At 32.0% G+C, this 25257-nt stretch overlaps 1 protein-coding gene and 1 long non-coding RNA gene across 19 annotated transcripts; one reads left to right on the plus strand and one right to left on the minus strand.

Annotated features, from left to right (window-relative positions):
• Positions 1–898: 898 nt before the first annotated feature.
• On the plus strand, positions 899–12838 carry LOC143083755 (uncharacterized). Of its 18 annotated transcripts, XM_076260047.1 has the most exons (18): positions 900–1017; positions 2185–2221; positions 3471–3572; positions 4050–4145; positions 4606–4701; positions 5237–5332; positions 5873–5968; positions 6504–6599; positions 7141–7236; positions 7772–7867; positions 8402–8497; positions 9025–9120; positions 9636–9731; positions 10268–10363; positions 10889–10984; positions 11440–11535; positions 12104–12199; positions 12767–12838. In XM_076260047.1, exons 1-18 carry the CDS (start codon positions 984–986, stop codon positions 12768–12770), a joined length of 1521 nt encoding a protein of 506 aa, XP_076116162.1. In that variant the 5' UTR covers positions 900–983; the 3' UTR covers positions 12771–12838. The 18 variants fall into 18 exon arrangements, with proteins under 18 accessions (XP_076116181.1, XP_076116162.1, XP_076116168.1 ...); XM_076260053.1 differs by lacking the exon at positions 11440–11535; XM_076260055.1 differs by lacking the exon at positions 9025–9120.
• Positions 12839–20230: 7392 nt separating this feature from the next.
• Positions 20231–23632, minus strand: LOC143081994 (uncharacterized). The gene is made up of 3 exons (XR_012980204.1): positions 23309–23632; positions 21619–21810; positions 20231–20778 (listed from the first exon to the last, which is right to left on the minus strand). It is a non-coding gene; the product is annotated as an uncharacterized LOC143081994 (long non-coding RNA).
• Between the last annotated feature and the right edge of the window lie 1625 nt (positions 23633–25257).

The following is a 25257-nucleotide window of genomic DNA, read 5'->3' on the forward strand; positions in this document are numbered from 1 at the left end:
TCACTTATATTGGACTTTGACTTAAGTTACAATCGATCCAAATCATTATTTATTTCACTTATCGACAACATTGATAAATAATGTAGTTTTGGATGTAATACGTCCTCTGATTGGCTGACAGTGCATTGTTAATCAACTCATAGACATAATTTTGTCATTGTCAACGTTTTTTTCAAGATTTACTCCGTATAAAATGTAAATTGAGAATTAAATTATAAAAGATGACTGTAATATATTTTCTGTCTATTCGAAATAACTTTAAAAATGTGGTTCACACTTTTAAATAACCTACTACGCACGTTATTCAATGTGCACCACATTTTTTATGTTATTCCTTCATAGGCAGAAAAAATAATATAGTCATTCCTTTAAGAAATTACTCTCAGTTACATGAAGTGATTTTTATACAAAATGATCTTCTCTAGCGAAAAAAAAACATACATCATTGCATTTAATTTGATATTGTATCTTAGAAATTTTGTGTTACCTGAAAGCGTCTAGCTTATAAATTCTAGCGTTATTGGAGATATCCTGGGCGGATCTAGGACATGAGCAAACATATCTATTTATCCAAAGTGAAAGTCGGAACACAATTCTATTATTAACTTTTTTTTAGAAAATATTAGTTTTTATAATACTCAGATTAACAATACGTATATTTCTTTGATTTCTTTACATTGTTAATTACGTTTTTCTTATAAACACATTATATCATTTTTGTTAATTACTTCATACATATGTACTATAATGTTTAGTATTTAGTACGTAGGCCAGGAATTATTTGCCAAATATTATTATCATATGAGTGTTGCAAGAAACCTGGCCTACAATATAAAACATTGGACTACTAACATGTATATGCGACATTTTAAGGTAACGTGTTGTATTATCACGGCTGAGAATACGGGTCAGGGATCAAGTTTACATATGTATATAAACGAACAACATTTGGATGTCTATTGTTCCTATCTCCAGTTACGAAAATGAGGATTAGTCTGGTAATCGCTGTTATTTTTGGTGAGTTGTTTCACTTTTGGTTAGAAAGAAATCAGACGGTTCAAGATTTCTTTTGTTTTACCTTATGTAGTATGACTACCTTGAGAATTGCTTTGTTTTGTTATGTTTGCAAAACTATACTTTATAATAGCGCTTAATAACTTTCTTGTGTCCGAAGCGTTTCACTTGGATTAAACAAATGCTCAAAATCTATTTGGAGGAAATTTTAACTGAGCTGACGTCAATCTCTGGAACCAGCAGTACTATCCACTCGATCTTAGTGAATACATATAACACTTTGTAAATTTCGTCTGTCCGAAGCGCATTTCTGGATATTACTTGATTAGAAATGCTTATAAAATCTAAGGATATTCAGTATGGAGAAACGTTATGATGATAATTTAAGATTTATCTTTGATAAAATGTTCCATTGTTAAAATCAAATTTCAACTTACTATCCGGCTGTGTCTAAACAACTTGAAATTAAATTCAAATATACATTAGACATATCAACTAAATTCGAATACAAACTGAGACAAAATAAAGATATAATATATATTAAATTTTGGCTACTGACTTAATTAAAACAGTAATCATAATCGAAGGATAATATTGAGTAGTGTTTAATAACTGCAATGAATATCATGTCTCTTTTTAAATACTCAGAAGATAACTTCATATTAATTAAAACTAAACAATAAACACTCATATTTGTTTATGATTGTTCGGTAACTATGTGTTTAAGATAAAACCACTAATGCAATAATGCATACTCTTGTTCTACTCGTGAATTTCTATATGCAAGTTTTATAAACTAACAACTATTTCAAGTCAAATGTATACCATATCTTGTTTTGTGCTTAACAAATTTAGCCTAGTACTTCTTTTTGATATTAAAGCACACTTATTCCCAGAAGTTTGGTAATAAAACTTCCGATATAAAAATGGAACATACTATGTCCTCCCCTTTCAATTTTGTATGATACCAAATAAAACAAATGATTTTACTTATTTACAGCTATGAGGAAGTACTTTATTTAAAAATGAACTTCATTCTATGATCTATCGCATCAAATGTTAATTACAGGTTGCAAATTCCTTCGAACTAAGTTTATTATCATTAATAAATCAAAAGACTAAGAAATACAAAACGATAGTATTGTTAATAGTTTTTTGTTTTATTTCCAGCTGCGGCATGTGTTTGCACAGCACTAGAAACAGAGAGGTAATTTAATCAATGTGTAATCGAGAGTCGGTTAATTTTGGCACATATTATTTTTAGGCATAAATCATCTTTACGAAATTAGTATTGTAGTTTTTCTTTGCGGCTCTTTTCACACAAAGAAGGTTTTAGAAATAACACTTGTTCATACACGTTTGAAACCTTGCAAAGATCTTTTCGACTTAATACATTGCTCAAATAAGTTAATTGTTAAATAAAAAACATAGAACTGCATATATCTGATAAATGACCAAAGTAGGTAAAACTTGGTTTATTTTTGCTTGGTTAGATTAACCTATTCATAAACATGCAAGTACAAAACAAAGTATTATTATCAATATTTTCTGTTGTCTTTTTTTTTTTTATATTATTTTGTGAATATAAATGTTATTTTGTAGGCAGCAAATTAATAATACAACACTTATTTGCTTTTTATATATCAATTTTCAGACAGCAATAAGATGTTCTTGATCTGATATGCATGTAATATTTGCCACTGGATCACATACCCTAACCCACTCAATTTCTTATACCTTACATATGTGTTTTTCTTCTCTAATGACAGCAATCAACCTAATGTTCAGTTGTTATATTTGATTGAAAAAAATTGATATAATTGGTTTTATTTTCTACAGTAATTGTACAGAAAACTATAATAAACAGCAACTTTCTTTCAAACAAGGTAGTGATAAGAGCTTGTTTTGTCTTCTTTCTGTGGCTCAATGACAAAATATTCCTAAATGTTTATCATATTTCCCTGGTTCCATATGTTGCACTTTAATTCTACCTCAATTATTTGAAGTAACTTTATTGTGTATGTTTACTCTTGATTTCAAGACATTTGTATCTGGGCCATTGTTCTACAGTATGTCAGTTGTTTTGTGAATGAAAACCTTTCTCTTAATATTAAAATAAAGACTAGATTAACCTCAAACTTATTGAGTGTTACTGTTGTAGTCTTTTTTCACAGAAATTCTTAATAAAAATGAATGAATGTATTTTACAAATTCCCTGAATTTAATCAGTGAATCTGTAAAAAAGATCTTAATTATTTCAGGGATTTTGTAAAATCACTAGTCAAAATCAGGGATTTTATAAAATCACTAATCAATTCAGTGATTTTACAAATTCCCTGAAATTTCAGTGATTTTACAAAATCACTGATTTCACAAATTCCCTGTAACATATATATTCTAATTTGCAGTTATACTAGTAGTACATTATTCGATAAAAACAAGTAATCTTTTATTAGACGTCAAGCTGCCAAATGTGCAAACGGAGAGACATGTGATTGTGGCGATGGCAATCCTCCAGGACATTGTGACCACAATGGAGTGTGTCATTGTCATCACAGGTAAGAAAAGAAAGATGATTCAAACCAAGCCAATTCATTAGGAGGATGAACACGCCATTTCAAAGATTGTTTTTACACTTACAAAGCAATTCTATTGGTTTCTTTTCTGATATTTACTAAGCAGTTCGGGTTTTTTTTATGATTATAATGCAGTTCTATTGTTAACATTATTCAGCTTTTATATCGTTAGTAATTTATATGTCAAACATTTAATTTAATCTTCATCCGAAATACTTCCTTAAACTTTTAAAACGGAACGTCAAACGGGTTCTTCTGTCGTCTTTTGTCGTTTATTTGGAATTAAATTCGTCGATAGGCATTGGTTTGCCGTCTTTCATCGCCCTCTCTGTCTGTATATTTTCTTACATTTTCCTAACTGTATATATGAATACAAGTTATCATTATTCCATATTCAACATGCACCCAAGTAAATATAAAATGTTTTATAAGATAAATTAAATTCATTTGTATTTTTAGACGACAGACAACATGCTCGGATGGTGGGTCTTGCACGTGTGCAAATGGAACACCAGGACACTGCGACCACGCTGGAGTATGTCATTGCCATCACAAGTTAGTAGTATGCTCTTGTTCGAACGATCTTTTCTAAAATATTTTTTGAATGATTCTTATCAACCTTAATTGCCATTTTTTTCTAATTTTTCTGATTAATTTCTTTCTTTTTCTAAATCTGTATTTTTCCAGGAAAAACTTGACATGTTAATTTGAATACAGGCTAAAAATAATAATAACAAATACAATATCTCTTTTCTACTTTTTCATTTTTTTCGATTCTAAATTCATGATTGAGTCATAAGAAGACCGAAAGTGCGTCTGTCGTTCAAATAAAAAAAGATCTTGTGTATGTGATTAGTACAGTCAGATATAACAACAGAGAGAAAATATAGTAATTGATAACCAAGTCTTCTTAATGCTTGAACAACAACTCATTTGGCGCACAATTAATGCTTTATTTCATAAAAAAAAACATGTCAAAGGATCTTATTATTAGTAAACCGTCATTGTATTTTAGACGACAAGATACATGTACTGATGGTGGAACTTGCACTTGTGCAAATGGAACACCGGGACACTGCGACCATAATGGTGTATGTCATTGCCATCACAAGTAAGTAGTGTGCTCTGGTTCGAACGATCTTATCTGAAATATTTATCAGGAATAAACATTTTTAAAATGATTCTGGTCAACCTTAGTTGCAGTTTTTAAAATCTTAAGTCACTTTCTGATTCATTTTTCCTTTTTCTAATTCGCGCTCTTCCAGTTAAAACTTGACGTGTTGACTTAAATAATGGCTTAATATAATAGGAACAAACATAATATAATCTTGTTTCTACTTTTTCGAATCTAGTTTCAGGTTTGAGTCCTATGTAGACTGAACATACGCTAGCGTCGAAAATAACTAAATCTTGTATATCGGATGAGTATTTGTTTCTATGACATCGTACAGTCACATATAATAACACAATGAAAAATAGGGTTATTTATAACTAATTCATGTTTTTGTTTGAAAAACAACATAATTGGCACAGGATGAAATCTATGTGTTTTATAGAAGGTTTCATTTAATCATTAAAAAATCCTGAATGTTTCCAAAGTCATTGTCAAAGGATATTATTATTAGTCAACTGTAACTGTATTTTAGACGACAAGATACATGTGCTGATGGTGGATCTTGCACTTGTGCAAATGGAACACCGGGTCACTGCGACCATAACGGAGTATGTCATTGCCATCACAAGTAAGTAGTGTGATCTTATTCGGAGGATCTTTTTTCAAACATTTATAAGGAATATTCCTTTTAAAATGATTCTGATCAATTTTTGTTTGCGGTTTTTGTTTTTGTTTTTTTTTCAAAATCTTGTCTCTGTCCAATTCATTTCTTTCTTTTCTAATTTTAACTCCTCCAGTTCAAACTTGCCGTGGTAACTTGAATAATGGCTACAAAATAATAGGAACAAAACTTTTCTAATCTTGTTTCGATTCTATCGTTCCTTTTGAGTCTAATGTAAGCGGAACATGCGTCTTGCGTACACAATTTTAAGCCTTATATATTTTATAAGGTTTTCTAAGTCTTCGTGCAGACATATATTGCAACAGAGAGTAAAATATGTTTTTGATGACAAATTATTGTAAATGACTGATCAACAACACATAAACACAGAATGACATCTATTGTTTTTTATAGCCAGTGTTACTTAAAAATACAAATGCTCACTGTCCATAGTCAAAGTCAATGCTAATGGGTCTAATCATTTGTGTATTCGAATTGTATTTTTAGACGACAAACAACATGCTCGGATGGTGGGTCTTGCACGTGTGCAAATGGAACACCAGGACACTGCGACCATGCCGGAGTGTGTCATTGTCATCACAAGTAAGTGGTGAGCTCTTGCTTGAACTATCTTTTCTCAAATATTTATTTGGAATAATTCTTTTTTAATGATTCTAATCAACTTGAGTCGCAGTTTTTTTAAGTCCGAAGTCACTTTCTGATTCATTTTTCCTTTTTCTAATTCGCGCTCTTCCAGTTAAAACTTGACGTGTTGACTTAAATAATGGCTTAATATAATAGGAACAAACATAATATAATCTTGTTTCTACTTTTTCGAATCTAGTTTCAGGTTTGAGTCCTATGTAGGCTGAACATACGCTAGCGTCGAAAATAACTAAATCTTGTATATCGGATGAGTATTTGTTTCTATGACATCGTACAGTCACATATAATAACACAATGAAAAATAGGGTTATTTATAACTAATTCATGTTTTTGTTTGAAAAACAACATAATTGGCACAGGATGAAATCTATGTGTTTTATAGAAGGTTTCATTTAATCATTAAAAAATCCTGAATGTTTCCAAAGTCATTGTCAAAGTATATTATTATTAGTCAACTGTAACTGTATTTTAGACGACAAGATACATGTGCTGATGGTGGATCTTGCACTTGTGCAAATGGAACACCGGGTCACTGCGACCATAACGGAGTATGTCATTGCCATCACAAGTTAGTAGTGTGATCTTATTCGGAGGATCTTTTTTCAAACATTTATAAGGAATATTCCTTTTAAAATGATTCTGATCAATTTTTGTTTGCGGTTTTTGTTTTTGTTTTTTTTTTCAAAATCTTGTCTCTGTCCAATTCATTTCTTTCTTTTCTAATTTTAACTCCTCCAGTTCAAACTTGCCGTGGTAACTTGAATACTGGCTACAAAATAATAGGAACAAAACTTTTCTAATCTTGTTTCGATTCTATCGTTCCTTTTGAGTCTAATGTAAGCGGAACATGCGTCTTGCGTACACAATTTTAAGCCTTATATATTTTATAAGGTTTTCTAAGTCTTCGTGCAGACATATATTGCAACAGAGAGTAAAATATGTTTTTGATGACAAATTATTGTAAATGACTGATCAACAACACATAAACACAGAATGACATCTATTGTTTTTTATAGCCAGTGTTACTTAAAAATACAAATGCTCACTGTCCATAGTCAAAGTCAATGCTAATGGGTCTAATCATTTGTGTATTCGAATTGTATTTTTAGACGACAAACAACATGCTCGGATGGTGGGTCTTGCACGTGTGCAAATGGAACACCAGGACACTGCGACCATGCCGGAGTGTGTCATTGTCATCACAAGTAAGTAGTGAGCTCTTGCTTGAACTATCTTTTCTCAAATATTTATTTGGAATAATTCTTTTTTAATGATTCTAATCAACTTGAGTCGCAGTTTTTTTAAGTCCGAAGTCACTTTCTGATTCATTTTTCCTTTTTCTAATTCGCGCTCTTCCAGTTAAAACTTGACGTGTTGACTTAAATAATGGCTTAATATAATAGGAACAAACATAATATAATCTTGTTTCTACTTTTTCGAATCTAGTTTCAGGTTTGAGTCCTATGTAGACTGAACATACGCTAGCGTCGAAAATAACTAAATCTTGTATATCGGATGAGTATTTGTTTCTATGACATCGTACAGTCACATATAATAACACAATGAAAAATAGGGTTATTTATAACTAATTCATGTTTTTGTTTGAAAAACAACATAATTGGCACAGGATGAAATCTATGTGTTTTATAGAAGGTTTCATTTAATCATTAAAAAATCCTGAATGTTTCCAAAGTCATTGTCAAAGTATATTATTATTAGTCAACTGTAACTGTATTTTAGACGACAAGATACATGTGCTGATGGTGGATCTTGCACTTGTGCAAATGGAACACCGGGTCACTGCGACCATAACGGAGTATGTCATTGCCATCACAAGTTAGTAGTGTGATCTTATTCGGAGGACCTTTTTTCAAACATTTATAAGGAATATTCCTTTTAAAATGATTCTGATCAATTTTTGTTTGCAGTTTTGTTTTTTTTTTTTTAATCTTGTCTCTGTCCAATTCATTTCTTTCTTTTCTAATTTTAACTCCTCCAGTTCAAACTTGCCGTGGTAACTTGAATACTGGCTACAAAATAATAGGAACAAAACTTTTCTAATCTTGTTTCGATTCTATCGTTCCTTTTGAGTCTAATGTAAGCGGAACATGCGTCTTGCGTACACAATTTTAAGCCTTATATATTTTATAAGGTTTTCTAAGTCTTCGTGCAGACATATATTGCAACAGAGAGTAAAATATGTTTTTGATGACAAATTATTGTAAATGACTGATCAACAACACATAAACACAGAATGACATCTATTGTTTTTTATAGCCAGTGTTACTTAAAAATACAAATGCTCACTGTCCATAGTCAAAGTCAATGCTAATGGGTCTAATCATTTGTGTATTCGAATTGTATTTTTAGACGACAAACAACATGCTCGGATGGTGGGTCTTGCACGTGTGCAAATGGAACACCAGGACACTGCGACCATGCCGGAGTGTGTCATTGTCATCACAAGTAAGTAGTGAGCTCTTGCTTGAACTATCTTTTCTCAAATATTTATTTGGAATAATTCTTTTTTAAATGATTCTAATCAACTTGAGTCGCAGTTTTTTTTTAGTCCGAAGTCACTTTCTTATTCATTTTTTTCTTTTTTTTTATTTCAACTACTAGTATTTCATCAAAAAACATGTCATATTGGCTTAAAATATAAGGAAAAAACATAATTGTATATTCTTTCTACTTTATCGATTCTAGTGTTTGAGTCCTATGTAGACTGAACATGCGTCTTGCGTCTTAAAAAAATCTTGTATACTTGTTTTTTTTCTTCTAAAACTTCGTACAGACACATATCACAACCGAGAGAAAAATTTGGTTATTGATTTAAAATTCTTTTAAATGCTTGAACAACAACTCATTTCGCACAGCATGACCTTTTTGTGTTTTTATTGAAGGTTTCATTTAATCATAAAAACAAAACACATGTATTCCAAAGTCATTGTCAAAAAGTATCTTATTATTATTGAACCGTAATTATATTTTAGACGACAAGATACATGTACAGATGGTGGAACTTGCACTTGTGCAAATGGAACACCGGGACACTGCGACCATAATGGAGTGTGTCATTGCCATCACAAGTAAGTAGTGTGTTCTTGTTCGAATGATCTTATCTCAAATATTTATTTAGAATAATCTTTTTTTTAAATGATTCTGATCAATCTTAGTAGCAGAACTTAAAATCTTAAGTCACTTTCTGATTCATTTCTTTCAGTTTCTAATTTGCACTCTTCAAGTAAAAACTTGACGTTGTAACTTGAATACTTGCTACAAAATAATAGGACCTAAACTTATCTTTTTTCTTCTGTTTCGATTCAATTGTCACTTTTAAGTCCAGTGTAGATGAAACATGCGTCTGCAGAACTAATGTGTCAGTCTTTGATGAGTGATTTTTAAGAGATTTGTACAGTCACATATTACAACAGAGAGAAAAATAGTGTAATTGATAACAAATTCTTGTTAATACTTGAGCAATAACTCATTTGGCACAGAATGAACGCTATGTGTTTTTAAAGCAGCTGTCATGTAATCATAAAATGTTTTCCAAATTCAATGTCAAAGGATCTTATTATAAGTGAACTGCAATTGTTTTTAGACGACAAGATACATGTACTGATGGCGGAACTTGCACTTGTGCAAATGGAACACCGGGACACTGCGACCATAACGGAGTATGTCATTGTCATCACAAGTAAGTAGTGTGTTATTGTTCGAATGATCTTATCTCTAATATTTATTCGGAATAATCTTTTTTAAATGATTCTGAAAAACATTAGTTGTAGGTTTTTAAATCTTAAGATACTTTCTGATTCATTTCTTTCTTTTCCTAATTCTCACTCTTCAAGTAAAAACTTGACGTGGCAACTTGAATACTAGCTACAAAATAATAGAAATGAAAATTATCTTATGTACTGTTTCTACTTTTTCGGTTATATCGTCACCTTCAAGTCTAATGTACACGAAACTTGCGTCTGTCGTACAAAATTATGTCTTGTATATTTAATGAGTTTTTCTAAGACTTCGTGCAGTCACATATTGCCAGAGAGAGAAAAAGAGTTTTTTTTATAGCAAATTCTTGTAAATGCTTGAACAAAAACTCATTTGGCACATTATGACCTCTTATCTTTTTATAGCAGGTTTCATTTAATCTATAACACAAAAACCTAAATGTATTCCAAAGCCATTGTCAAAGCATATTATTATTAGTCAACTGTAATTGTATTTTAGACGTCAAGATACATGTACTGATGGTGGAACTTGCTCTTGTGCAAATGGAACATCAGGACACTGTGACCATAATGGAGTGTGTCATTGCCATCACAAGTAAGTAGTGTGTTCTTGTTCGAACGATCTTTTCTCAAATATTTAAAACGAATTATCCTTTGAAAATGATTCAGACTAATCTTTGTTTGTGTTCTTTTTAAATCTTGTCTCATTCCAATTGCTTTCTTTCTTTTTCTAATTCTTAGCTCTTCTAGTAAAAAATTGACGTGATAACAGGAATACTGACTACAAAATAATTAGAACAAAACTTATCTTATCTTGTTTCTACTGTTTCGATTATATCGTTCCTTTTGAGTCTAATTAGGCGGAACATGCGTCTTGTGTACATAAGTCTTGTATATTTTATAAGTTTTTTCTAAGACTTCGTGCAGTCACACATTGAAACAGAGTGTAAAATATGTTTTTGATAACAAATAATTGTTTATGGCTGATCAACAACTCATTTGACACAAAATGAAATCTATTAGTTGTCATGTACTTAAAAATACAAATGCCTAACTGTCAAGTTTCGAAAGTCAATTTTTAATGGGTCTTATCATTTTTGAACTCGAATTGTATTTTTAGACGACAGACAACATGCTCGGATGGTGGGTCTTGCACTTGTGCAAATGGAACACCAGGACACTGTGATCATGCTGGAGTATGTCATTGTCATCACAAGTAAGTATTGGGCTCTTGTTCGAACGATCTTTTCTCAATATTTATTTGGAATAATTCTTTTTAAAATGATTTTTATCAACCTGAGTCACATCCTTAGTCACTTTCTGATTTATTTCCATATTTATTAATTCTTGCTATTGCGGTAAAAACTTGTCGATGTAACTTAAACAGTGGCTAAATTTAAAAGGAACAAGCATAATGATAAAATCTTCTTTCTACTTTATCGTTTTTCCGTCACGTTTTAGTCCTATGTAGACTGAACTTGCGTCTGGCGCCTTAAAAAAACATCTTGCATATTTGGTGGTATTGTTTTTTTTTAAACTTCGTGCAGTCACATATAACAACAGGGAGAAACATAGGGTTATTGATAACAAATTCTTGTTAATGCTTGAAAAACAACTTATTTGGTATAGCATTCTATGTGTTTTTATTTGAGAACCGTAATTGTATTTTAGACGACAAGATACATGTACAGATGGCGGAACTTGCACATGTGCAAATGGAATATCAGGACACTGCGACCATAATGGAGTATGTCATTGCCATCACAAGTAAGTAGTGTGTTCTTGTTTGAACGATCGATCTTATCTCAAATATTAATTAGAATAATCCTTTTAAAATGATTCTGATCAACCTTTTTTGCAGTTTTCAAATCTCAAATCACTTTCTGATTCATTCCTTTCTTTTTCAAATTCTCCACTCATCCATTAAAAAATTGTCGTGGTAATTTGAATAATGGCTTAATATAATAGTAACAAAAATGATATAATCTTGTTTCTAATTTTTCGATTCTAGCGTCACGTTTGAGTCCAATCTAGACTGAACATGCGTCTGGCGTCTAAAATTTAAAACAAATCATGTATATTCGCTGCGTTTTTATCTAAATCCTCGTATTACTTGATTTATTTTACTTGAATTCGTACAGTTACATATTATAACATCGAATAAAATATTGATAAGAAATTCTTGATTATGCTTCAGCATATACTTATTTGAAACATAATGAACTCTATGTGAATTTATAGCAGGTTTCATGTAAACTTTTTAAAAAATCTTAAATGTATTCCCAAGTCATTGTCAAAGAATATTATTATTAGTAAACTGTCATTGTATTTTTAGACGACAAGATACATGTACTGATGGCGGAACTTGCACTTGTGCAAATGGAACATCGGGACACTGTGACCATAACGGAGTATGTCATTGCCATCACAAGTAAGTAGTGTGGTTTTGTTCGCTGGTCTTATGTCAAATATTTATTAGGAATTGTCCTTTTTAATAGGCGATTTTGTGAATTTTTAAAGTTCAGTAGTCCTAATTAAGATTTGTAGATAAGCATGTAAAAATACATGATACACACAATTTCAACACGTTTTGACACATGCCATCAATTAAGATGAAGTTATGACCTTTGACACCCTAAAAAGGGTTATTGGCTTCTTGTTTAATTTTGATTGATTTTACTTTACACAATATCCGCCGCAGCAAGACCAACATGATTTTGAAGAATATTTATCTTCCCTATATAGACATCCTGCTAGTATTTTCGATTATCACTTAGTTTTCACTATCAAATGTTCGTATCAATTAAGAAATGCACGCCAAGACGTCAGGCAATACAAATAAAAAAATAAAATAAATGCAGTTTGAATGAATTTTGTTTATAATTCCACTAATAATTTTCTTTTATAAGGTCGACAGAACCCCAATAAAAACATATAACTAATCTTTTAAACGAATTAAAATGATATATGCTAATTTAATCAATTCATTTTTTTGTAGATGAAGGATGTTACCAAGAAAAACTTTTTGAACAATTCCCCTATATTCAGATATATAAAAAAATAAAATACATTACTGTTGTTTTTTTCAAAAGCTCCTAAATGAAATGCTCACGTTCGTAAATCAATATTGAAAAATCTGACGCTTGAAGAAAAATGTGTCTAAGTGAAATAGCAGGTATTCGTCTGACTTAACCGAATTCCAATAAATAAACATTAAATATGCACAGAAAAGGTTACCTTCGGGCAACATCTTCATAAGGACAGAACCGTTTGTAGTTCTCACTACAATGGTATGACCGTCACTGTTGTATTTGGGACAGCGTTGTCACAATGAGTATTATCTAGTGATACTTTAAAATTGTTATTTACTGCCTCTTATTGTTATCTAATAGTTCGTTTCTAAATCTTTCGAGCCTCTGGACTGTTCCACGGACATTTTCGTGTACGGAATCGAATGTACTTTGTGTGGACTACTTTATGTTGGTGAAACTCGTCAAACTTTGTGTAAAAAAATGAATCAACACCGGTCTGATAATAAAGATCCGAAATTTAGGGTCCTTTATAACCATTTTAATCAACCGGACCATGATCCTTCTTTATCTATGAAAGTACGCATCATCGGGAAAATTTTTATCACCACGCAAATAGCGCTGTACTAAGAACTCCTTTCTTAGTAAAATTTCTGGATAAGGGAATTAGGGACTGCAATGCCATATGGTTGCAATGATAATATCAAAGGAGTCGGAAATTTGTCAAGTCCTGCCTGCAGTGATGTTAATGTAATGAGTTTATTTAATACTACCTTACGACAACAACGTAGTCATGGGCAAAAACATTAAAAAAAGTCTAGATCACCCTCTGGGAGCTATGATGACCTTCTTTCACATCTTCATCATTCACTAGGGTTACATCACATTATAACTATTCTTTTTTCACTGCCAGTTAATTTACTAAAACGTTTGAGAGATTATGCACTTGACAAAGGAGGCACCAATACATTTTCTTCAATATACAGACTAGTCAGTATTATTTGTGGTGTAGCTCTTTTCCGTCTTTTCAAACCAGTAAGATCGGAACCTTAACATGAGGAAAAGAGGAAATTCCTTTCTGTTGACTTTGTCAATAGAAGAATTGATGCAATCAACATCTGCAACGTTCTACATCACAAGGAGGTAACATCTAAAATTCCTATTTATTTTCAAAATCAGTCTGTTCCTATTGTATCCTACAGTTACACCAAAACCATTGCACCGAAAATATTTAAATATAAACAAGCATTGTAGGACCTTGACTTATAACAATACCTTAAAAACCTCTGACATGTGACTGTTCCCACTCGCCTTATAATTACAGCCCCTCTGGTCATGTTATAACTGGGGATCTAAACATAATTCAACATGAAAATCTCCGAAAGGTGTTTTCTTATGGTCCTAAGTTTAGAGAACCCCAACACATCTATTGGAACCATAACTTCAAAATAATTATGGATTCCATTGAGGACTACGCCAGAGCATGGGCTAAGCGAGAAGTTGAACTGGACACTTTGTCATAATGGGTTAAAACTATCAGGCCTCTGATAAAACGTCGCATTCACAAGTTGAAAAACTGTGAACAATCGACCAAAGTCCGTTTTCAGAGACAAAGAGGCCATGACATGTCTATCATCTCTTCATGATAAGTATGTTGTTGTTTCTGCGGACAAAGCTTCAAATAATATTGTCTTTGTTTGTAAATCGTATTACTACGAATGTCTTGTAAAAGAATTAGGTATAAATGAGCACTCAGGTAATCCCACATACAAAGACATATCTTTTGACAAGGATGAGATTTTAGCAAATCATAAGTCCTGCATGGCTTCAATAAACATTACATTGAACACATAGAAGTTCTTTAGAATTTTTAAGAATCCACATAGGGTTAATACCACTACGCGAGTTTCACAGTATTTCTGAAGACCCTCTTTCACTGCGGACAGAATTTAAGTCAATCTAATGGACAATTCTTTAGTGGAACATCTCCATGTGAAATTGAAAAATCGCCTAAAAGAAATAATCCACAATGCCTTTCAACATAAAAATGATAGCATACGCTATAAATTTATTACTTTGGGATATCATAAGGCATATTTCGAAAAGGTAAAACATGCTACACAGAAGAACAAGTGGTCAGTATGCTGGAGTTTCTTATCGACAACATATTTGTTGAGTTTGGAGGTAGACTTTTCCAACAAATTGTCGGCATTCCTATGGGAACAAACTGTGCGCCGCTTCTTGCCGACCTCTTCTTATTTTGATATTAATCGGAGTTACTCAGACACTTGTCAAAAACAAGAAGATCAAAGAAGCCAGATTATTTAATTTTACTTTCAGATATATTGATGATGTTCTTTCCATAAACAATCCGAACTTTTTTGATTGGATTCCATTAATATATCCCCCAGAAGTAGAAATTAAAGAAACAACAGACACGGCTTCCTCCGCCTCTTTTTTCGACTTGTATCTCGAATTTGACTTGCACAGTCATCTCACTACCAGAATCTATGACAAAAGAGACGATTTTATAAATTATAAATTTCCCCCACCTTAGTAGCAATATACCAACTTCACCTACATATGGGATATATATTTCCCAACATATTTGATATTCAAGAGCTTGCAGTTCCTGCTCAGACTTTGTAAAACGTCATCAGTGTCTGAGTAGAAAGTTGATGAACCAGGGGTATGTCAAAGAACGTCTCGTCCTTTTTCTAAAAGAGTTCATCGGAAGGTACCAAGACCTTGTTGCTAAATATTCCGTATCAACTTCACAAATAATGCATGATGGTCTTGATGTATAGATTCTGCGTACTGATGTTGTTTATCATCTTAACAACGTGTTATATTGTTCTTTCATTTGTCTTTGTTTTATTATTAATATTACTTTTATTGTTGGATTGTTTTATGTGATATCCATTTAACGTGGCTCGGTACTTAAACATCCCGTCAATGTGTTTGTATTATCTTTCATTTTTTGCTGGTGTGTTTTGTATATGCGACTTTTTGTGTTTCTTTGGTTCTTATAACGTGACTATGTATTTTAAAAGATCCTGTCAGTATGATATTGTTCTATTATATGTCATTATGATATATTTCTATTATGAATTTGAAAATACGTTGAACCACAAACGTCAAAATTATTCAATAGCGTAGTTGAATGAACTATTTGTGGATTCTTATAAATTCTATATAACTTTTGGACTATTTTAAATCTCGGTCTATTTCTAAAATTAATTCTTACATACTTTCGATTTTTTAACCCTGTATGCTAACATTGCCCATGTGAAATTTTAAAATTGTTTGTATATACATTGAACGACAAATATATGTGACGTTTAAAATTTTCTGACGTCAGACACGCGAATCAATGAATGTGTTTGTAGATAGATGTTTTTGTGTTCTGTTAAATTGTTTCTTTAAAAATTGTTACACGATGATGACTGCTGTACCCATGTTTTAACTATTTAATTTATTGTGTCTGTTTAGTGCACGCATCATTGTAAATATAACGGAATTTGATGAAACTGTCATCAAAGTGAGAGGTTTAGCGCTGTAAAACCAGGTTTAATCCACCATTTTCTACATAGGAAATGCCTGTACCAAGTCAGGAGTATGACAGTTGGTATCCCTTCGTTTGATGTGTTTGAGCTCTTGATTTTGCCACATGATTATGATTTATATCTAGATATTGACTATGAGGGTCGGTTAAAAACATAACTTTACGACAAAAGAGATGAGTTCTGATTCCCAAAAGAGGAACATTGGGAAGCTGAAATCATCACTTCGTAAATTTTATGGACGCCATCACGAGTTGGTTGATTATTATGGAATATCTAGTATATAGATGATATCGGATATGTTCCTTATGTCTTAAATACAATCCCGTTCCCTTTTCACGAATGTGACCTACCGAATTAGACTTTTTCCCATTATTTTTGACAGTTTTACCTATCGTGTCTTTTTGTTTTGTTCACGCATCATTGTCAATATTATAAAATGTGATGCAACTGTCGTACAAGTGAGAGGTTTAGCGTTATAAAACCAGGTTCAATCCACAATTTTCTACATTTGAAAATGCCTGTACCAAGTCAGGAATATGACAGTTCTTGTCCATTCGTTTTTGGTGCATTTTGTCATTTGATTTTGCCATGTGATTATGGACTTTCCTATTAGATTTTCCTCTGAGTTCAGTTTTTTTGTGATTTTACTTTTTTCTGTGTGTCTTGCATTGTCGTTTGGTTTATTGTTGCACTTTAGTGTTTCTGTTGTTTTGTTGTTTCTCTCTTATATTTGATGTGTTCCCCTCAGTTTTAGTTTGTAACCCGGATTTGTTTTCTCTCAATCGAATTATGACTTTCACACAGCAGTATACTACTGTTGCCTTTATCTATTCGTATAACAATACATTTCGAAAAAAGGCAAAGAATGGTCGGGCTATTTAAAAGATATATTATAGAGTGAATTTTTGAAATACTAAGGCTCTTCTACCTCAGGAATAGATTACCTTAGCTGTATTTGGCAAAACAAATTAGGAATTTTGGTCCTAAATGCTCTTCAACTTCGTACTCTTTTTGGCCTTTTTAACTTTTTTTGGATTAGAGCGTCACTGATGAGTCTTTTGTAGACGAAACGCGCGTCTGGCGTAAACACAAAATTTAATCCTGGTATTTATGATGAGTTTATTTCTTACTGTTGAAACCTTACGACATAGTAAGTTAGAAATTAATATTTCGGTCTTGTACGAATATGAATATATTCATTTCAACTCATTATTATACTGTCATTTTAAAATTGGATATTTTTAAGTTGCATATTATAAAGGCACACATTGAGCAATTAGCTTCTACCATCTGCTTTACAATTTTTTTTATTTATGTTTCGTCTAAGTTTGAACATTATGTAGTTTAGGAAAAAAAGAAAAATACTGCTGACATATTTGACTGTATTGCAGATGAATAAATGACAATATGGAAAACATTATTAGGTCTTGAAAGAAAACCTCAGAGAGGCAGATGTTGATGTACTTCGGCGTTCTTATATCGGGATTTGCACTATTAGGTCTCTAAATTACTTTAAAAAAAACTGATATCTAAATCTAATAAACGCATTAACAAGGATGTACTGTCACACAACAGTTATTATTTTCGACACTTCTTACATAATAAGTTTAAAAGTGAGCTTAAAGTGCAGATAGTACTACTTCTTATTTGCAAAATTAAAATTAACATTTCTGTGTCATTTGGTTTACAGGAAGAATGCTCTCATTGGTAATCATACCACATCTGTTTTTTTATACAAATGACCGACGTTAAGCAATGATTGACAGACAAGTGTAACGATTTGAAGTGCGAGACCGGACATCATGTAAAGGCGTTTTGTACTTCAGCTAGTACACTCCCTGCTGTCTAACTTCCAAACACATAAACATTCAATCTAGCATGACGTCCGAGCTTTTTCTTTCCATCATATACTCAGTGTCAATGAAAACGCAACACTTTTGTTTTTCAAAAAATTCTTATAATTTTTATTTCATTTATATAAGAACTTTGTATAGTTGGTTGAAAATGACTTTTAAGACAATTGTTGACAATTTTACGGTTGAGTGATTTTTGGAACAAATGCGAAGTAAGGGTTATTTTGAACGGACATAAACCGAGTTCACCGCTTTTCAACATACCCACCATTTTCACGATTTTGTCATTTAAAGCTTGGCTAATGTCATGAATTTTCCCGCCCTTATTGTTAACAAACTGCAATAAACATCTGAGTAAATGCCAGGACTTTCTGACAACCAGCGACATGCAGTTTTGGGCATGATCCAATGAAGCCTTTCACAGCATACAATTACGAGAAGACTGAAGTTGTAGCCTCTACAATAACCCAAATCATCCACAAATTCAACCAAAATGAATCATTTAATGATAAGCCACATCCCGGGATATAAAAACAAGAAACGCTCAGCAAGACCGATACATTTGGTCTTTAACATATCCGATATCGACTCTGATGGCTGTTCAAAGGTCACGAGAGGTCAATGGTGGTCACGGTAGAACCTTTCGAGCAATTTCAGTAAAGCACCATTTGCGCAGAAATTGTTAAAGAGCACCACAGTCTTTCCTTAGTGACATCTAAACGGCCGTCTGGCGTAAACATCGAATTCTGTAGACCAAAAATCATTCATTATGTACCAAAAACATTAGTGGTGGTTACATAGACATTTGGCACGCGCCTTGGCCAAAAGTCTTGCTTTTCGCCGGATTTTGGTCCAATCGAGCAAATTTTGCATCAGATTCAACATGGTTTAGACGATGAAAACCACCACCAATATCATAAAGTCAGCTTGAGTTTGCTTTGCGGGACAAGTGGAATAAAATTCCCCGGGATCACATTAAACGTCCGGGATGATCAATTCCACGGCGCTGTGGAGATTGCACTGCACCACGGGGTTGTAACATTTTGTGTTAGGACTGTAAGTTGATGATTCGACATTGGATGTTTCGTTTACCTATTGCGCACGAAAGATGACCAGGAACTATTTTTGGTTTGATATCGATCTATTGTTAAAATTGTTAATTTTCAAGAACAATTTATTTTGAAAGATTATCATTTCTAATATAAATTTTATTTTTGAAAAACCAGGTGTTGAGTTTTCATTAGCACTCAGTATATATCCCTCCTGTCTCAATAACTTAAGTCGTAATACCTGGCAGGGAATCGCACACATTCTACTGAGCTATCGTGGCACCAAATCTTCTTGCACTATGCCCTACGCGCTAGACCACTCGACCACTCGAATAAATATTTTGTTATTTAAAGTATCAGTCAAATTTACGTTTAATTAGTTACTTTCTACATGTTCTAGTTCTACAATTGAACTTCCAAAAATTAAACGTGAACACATTAAATAAATAAAAATTTCCATGTTGCCTCTTTGTATATTCAAGATCTTAAATAGAAAACCGAGTCTTTGAAAGCATTTTGTATCATTATTATTAAATTTAACTCTGTGATCAGGATTATAACAGTTGTTTTCCATCCGTTTAAAATGTTTGAGCTTTTGATTTTGCCATTTGATAAAATACTTTATCCGTTTTGAATTCTCCTTGGTTTCACATGGTTTTTAACTATGATTTTTCTTCATTACATACTACACAAATAAACTCATCATATATAGATACCAGGACCCAAATTTTATATTTCCGCCAGACGCGCGTTTCGTCTAAAAAAGACTCATCAGTGACGCTCGAATAAAAAAAATTTAAAAGGCCAAACAGAGTATAAAGTTGAAGAGCATTGAGGACCAAGAATTCCTAAAAGTGTTGTCTATTACAGCTAAGGTAATCTATTCCTGATGTAGAAAAGCCTTTGTTTTTCAAAAATTCAAAGAACAACATATAAAGAAAATTGTTAAACCTAATTTTGTTCCATTTTTTATTAAACCTTAACATACAAACAATCAATTCAAAAGAATGTTAGAAAGAGTAGGTATATTAAATACATGCTTATTATATTGAGATGTCTACGTTCCTTATTCGACTTTAACGATTCAGTAGTAGATATGATTGTATCTTTCATTAGTTACAGCAGTATCAAATTCGTATTCAGTAACTAAAATCAATTACGTATCAGTCAAAACTTTTTTTTTCCAAGTAAATATCTTTTTTTAACAATTTACTCGGATTACAGCGTTAGCCCGAGTATCCCTGTTATTAGTTACTGAATTTCCAGGGGAAAAGCTCAGTCAAAACTTAGGAAATCTGACACACAGAGCTATAGTTTGCATGCATGTAATGATCGTGCCATCGATATCCTTGTGACTTCTTTATCAGAATAGTAACTTCATAAGGTTTTAGATCTGGTTGCTTCCCCTGCTTATTCCAGTTGAAATATTCAAGTGTTTCGCCATTGTTATATCTCCATATATTTCCAGGGTAGCGTTGGCCTTGAATCCTTACACCACCGTCGTGCTTTTGTGCTGATGTGTATTGAGTGGAATAAAAAATGTATATTCATAAATTTACATTTAAAAATAAATACAGATCTTACTTTAACTAAATCTAACATAAACAGCAGTAGTTGTTCTTTTCTAGATTTAGACATTTCAATTTCTAAAGGGAAACTCCATACTAAAATTTACGACAAAATAGACGATATTTCATTCCCTATTGTTAATTTTCCTTTTTAAGACGGCGACGTTCCTTTGCCTCCATCATACGGTGTTTATCCCAACTCGTTCGTTATGCCCGTGTGTGCACTGATGTCATATATCTTAACGAACGTTATCAATGCATCACTGGTAAACTATTAAGTCATGGAATTTGTTACCATAAATTACTTAAATTACGTTTACTAAATTCTTTCATAAATACAAAGATGTGATTAGAAATTTTGGCTGTACCTTTAGAAAACGGTATTATACATCCTTAATTTTACGCTAAATCCCTGGGATGTGTTTTAGTTGATTTTAGTTGAAGTCATACATGTCGGCTTAATGCAAACTTCAAGTAACGGGTGATTTCACCTAGTGGTAGGGATTAAAAAGCATAAGGATTTCAAAATAAAGAAGTGTAATCAAATATTAAAATTTAAAATCTAATTTGATAATTCCATTTACTTAATGCAACTGTATAAACATTTTTAAAAAAATATGATCACTAACATTAAAAATTAAACGACGATAAATACATGGTTCCAGGTTGTTACTTGGGTTAATGAATGTAACTTCAGACCATTTGTTCTCATTGTCTTAAGCGACATCATATAAATGATTTCACCTTTTTTCTCGAATGAAATAGTAAAAAATCAATCTGAATACCTAATATGTGCTCCAGTGTATGTTGAATAAGTCCTCTGTTTACTTTAGCTAAATTACTTTTATATGAGGCGCAGCTGTCCACAGCACCTTGGTAGTCCAGTTTTAGTGGAACGTAACGATAACAGAAACAAACTCCTTGTACATAGTCGAATCCAATGTGTGAAAGGCATTTCTGTTTTGTAATGCTACATTCTAACAACAAAGAAGAAAATAAGAATCATGATGAGTATAGCCAATTTTTTTCATGACGTCATTTAGCCAATATTTGTCATGACGTCATATACGTACACTAATAACTCAACAAATAATAGTCAGGGATACAGTAAGTCTTACCGTATACTTACCGTATAGCGGGTTATTTTCGCGGGATGTAAATTTTCGTTTACTTTCGCGGATAGAACAAAATCGCCAAAATAAATTCCGCCAAATTAAAAGTGTACATGCAAAGATATTGATAAAAGTTTTAAATCCGCCAAAATAAGTTGTTTACCTTATTGAATGAAAATCGCGAAATTTTACGAAAATAACCAGCTATACGGTATTTGATTTTAGCTACATTTCAGCCAGTTATACAATTTCATCTGAATCATTATAATAAAAATACTTTTCTATTCGATCCTTTGATTTTGATATGGTTTATATAATATTCCTGTTGGAATAACTCCAACAATAGCGGATATGAACGTCTACATCTCCACTAAACGTTACGTTTTACACACATGACATATTCTCAAATTGACCCTGTAGTTTCAGAGAAGACTTTTGAAAACGTTAATGGATAATTTTTGCCATGCAATGAAAATAGCCCAAATAGACGATTGGTCAGGTGAGATAGAAAATGATGTTTTTTAACCGAGCTTTGTACAGTGATATTATATTACAATCACTGCATTTCAACTTTTCAATAAACTCATTGTCTAAATCAACTTAGGGCTAAAGGCTGAATTTATACTTCTGGTGTTCAGTTACATTATTTGGTAATTGCAGACAACAATTCGCTGATATCTTATGTTCTTTTATGTAGTTTTAGAAAATCAACAAATCTTCATTAATAAAGGAAGAAGTTTCAGATCTGAAAAAAATCAATATTTTATGATTACCCTTCCACATTGACATGTGCCTTTTCAAAGTAGGAAAGCATGTCCTGCAGTTTTATGTCCGTTATTTGCACATCTTAATGTTGGTCAAAGCTTTTATGTAGGGCATATTTCCTTTCAAGTGTAATTTACTGTTTTAATTGTATATACTCCACATCCTCTATCAATTAACGTCAAAACTTGTTAGAAACTAAAACTTCTGAGTATATTTTTGCAAATATTCGTGTTTTTTTCTCAATTTCGTTGTCCCCAGTCGCAAAACAATTTTTATTTATATCAACAACGCATTGGACAAGTTAAGGATGCAAATAAAAAACATTTCACATGAAAAATGCCCCATTGAAATATAACTAACATGTTAAAATCAATGAAATTACTTGCAACATTTCTTGATGGATTTTGATATATATTAACTACTAACGGTTCAAATTAGCTTCATCAACGAGTTCGATAATCAATGACGAGCAATTCTTTTAACATGAGTGAGTCCCTTGAAAAAGGATATTAAATGAAAAATTGCATAGTAAGCAGTATTGCGCTTACATTTCGTTAAGAAATTGTTAATAAAAAAATTAGTAGAACCATATTCTTACCTCTGATAAGGTAGTAATAGCTCCATCCAGCTTCTGTTAAACTTTGTTTGTTATCAAGTCGAATGAAATCGTCGCCCCATAACTGGCATATATGTGTTTTGTTGTTAAAGGAATATGATAGACAATGCACATTGTCAACACAAAGAATGTTACAGCTCATAACAGTTGCGCCGTGACGAGTGTTCTGATTTTGTTTTGTAATCTTCATATCGGTAAAGCCGGTATTTTTTATACCAATACCAGTTCGTATTAATATACAGTGTATGGACTGCTTGTAAATCAAGAGAACACAGAAAACGTCCAAAACTTTCATACTGCACTGTTAACTTTAAATGGTTGCGGGGAATATGTACTGATGCAACATAATCATAGTTATGTTGTAACATTTTTATAAGGAGCATTGATTGGTTCTGTCTCTGTACCAACAATACTTTATTTGTATTCAATTTGATATCGATGCCTTTATGATATCAAAAATCCTAAGATCATTTCTAAACATCTGAACAACTAGAATAAATTAAGTAATGTATGTTTAATTTACGTACAAATTTAATTATCTACAAGTGCCAACTTATAAGTATATTCTTTAATATCCTTTAATATCCTTTCCTTTTCCGTGCTTGATCATGATAAGGCAAGATTTATACAAACTGATTTTAATTTTAATTTAATAATCGGGAAAACTTATCAAACGAAAATCACCTCAGTAAATACAATATACTGGCTATAAAAAAATGTCCTGACGTTTTTTAATATTAAAAGTATTTATTGATTATGTCTCAAAATGGTAATTTCTAGAATAACCTTAACTAAACAAATTGTTACTAATTTGTTAAATTTTAAAACTGCATGCCTCCGCCAATATGTGGCAGGTATATATCGAGTAACCGATGTCGGTCATTCTGTTTTTCTTAATCAAACAGATGTTCAAAATATTTTTCTATCTGTATGAACATATTGTTTCTTCCGTAGCACCCAAAGGCATCTTCTGTTTTCTATATAGTGTTTTGATGATTTGTTTTTGTCTAATGTGGCTTAGTTACTTAGGCTACGGCATTTAAGAAACCTCTCTGTATTTTGTACTACTTATTAAAAGATAAAGTCGCCTTGCTTTATTTTCTACTATTATCAAGTATGTTCGTGAAATGACTAAACTAACTATTGTCGTGTAAACGGGTTTAGCATTACATGTATAACAATGCATTGCAATTGTGAACTTTGTCTTTTATTTAATCAATAATTTTAGAAATTACGTCTTAAAATTGTGAGCAACGTTACAAGCCATGATACTTAAGGTAGTACCTAACACTACAGGGAGATAACTCTGTAAAATCAGCTTAACGTTGGAATTACGTTGTGTTGTTAAGGGAATATTAAGCTTCTCGGTGATCAAAATTAGTGTTATATAACCAGTTTAATTTTTCTGATAAAATGGTTGGTTCAAATTTTGGAAATTATTATATTTTTGTCAAACGGTCAAAGTTAATACTTTGTCAAAGTTTTATGAAAATTAAACGAGCCAAATTAATTTTAGTGAAGGTGTTGAGTACCACTTTAACTATAACCAGTTTACCTTATCACAATATTAAGACTGAAAAATAATAAGGGTTTTTGACATCAAAATTATCTTTCGATTTTCAACTGCAGATTAAAAAAAATATTAAATTATTAAAATATTTAGTCGGTGTCATATTACAGCTGCTAAAATGTCCCCTATACATTTATTGGGGTCTGCCCATTTGCACAATTGAAGGTTTGACAAAGTTATTGATGATCATTTATTTATTTTTACCACAGACGTAAGTTAACTATTAACTACGTCGATGCGAACGACGGACACTGGATCTGTATGTCTCCCTTCCGCGAAATAAAATGTCTATATAGAGACACACCCACGTTGTTCATTTTTATCTATAAAGAGGTTAACTCCTACCTATCCTACTGGCTGT

Source organism: Mytilus galloprovincialis, chromosome 7, assembly GCF_965363235.1.
Source record: "Mytilus galloprovincialis chromosome 7, xbMytGall1.hap1.1, whole genome shotgun sequence".
Taxonomy (NCBI): Eukaryota; Metazoa; Mollusca; class Bivalvia; order Mytilida; family Mytilidae; genus Mytilus; species Mytilus galloprovincialis.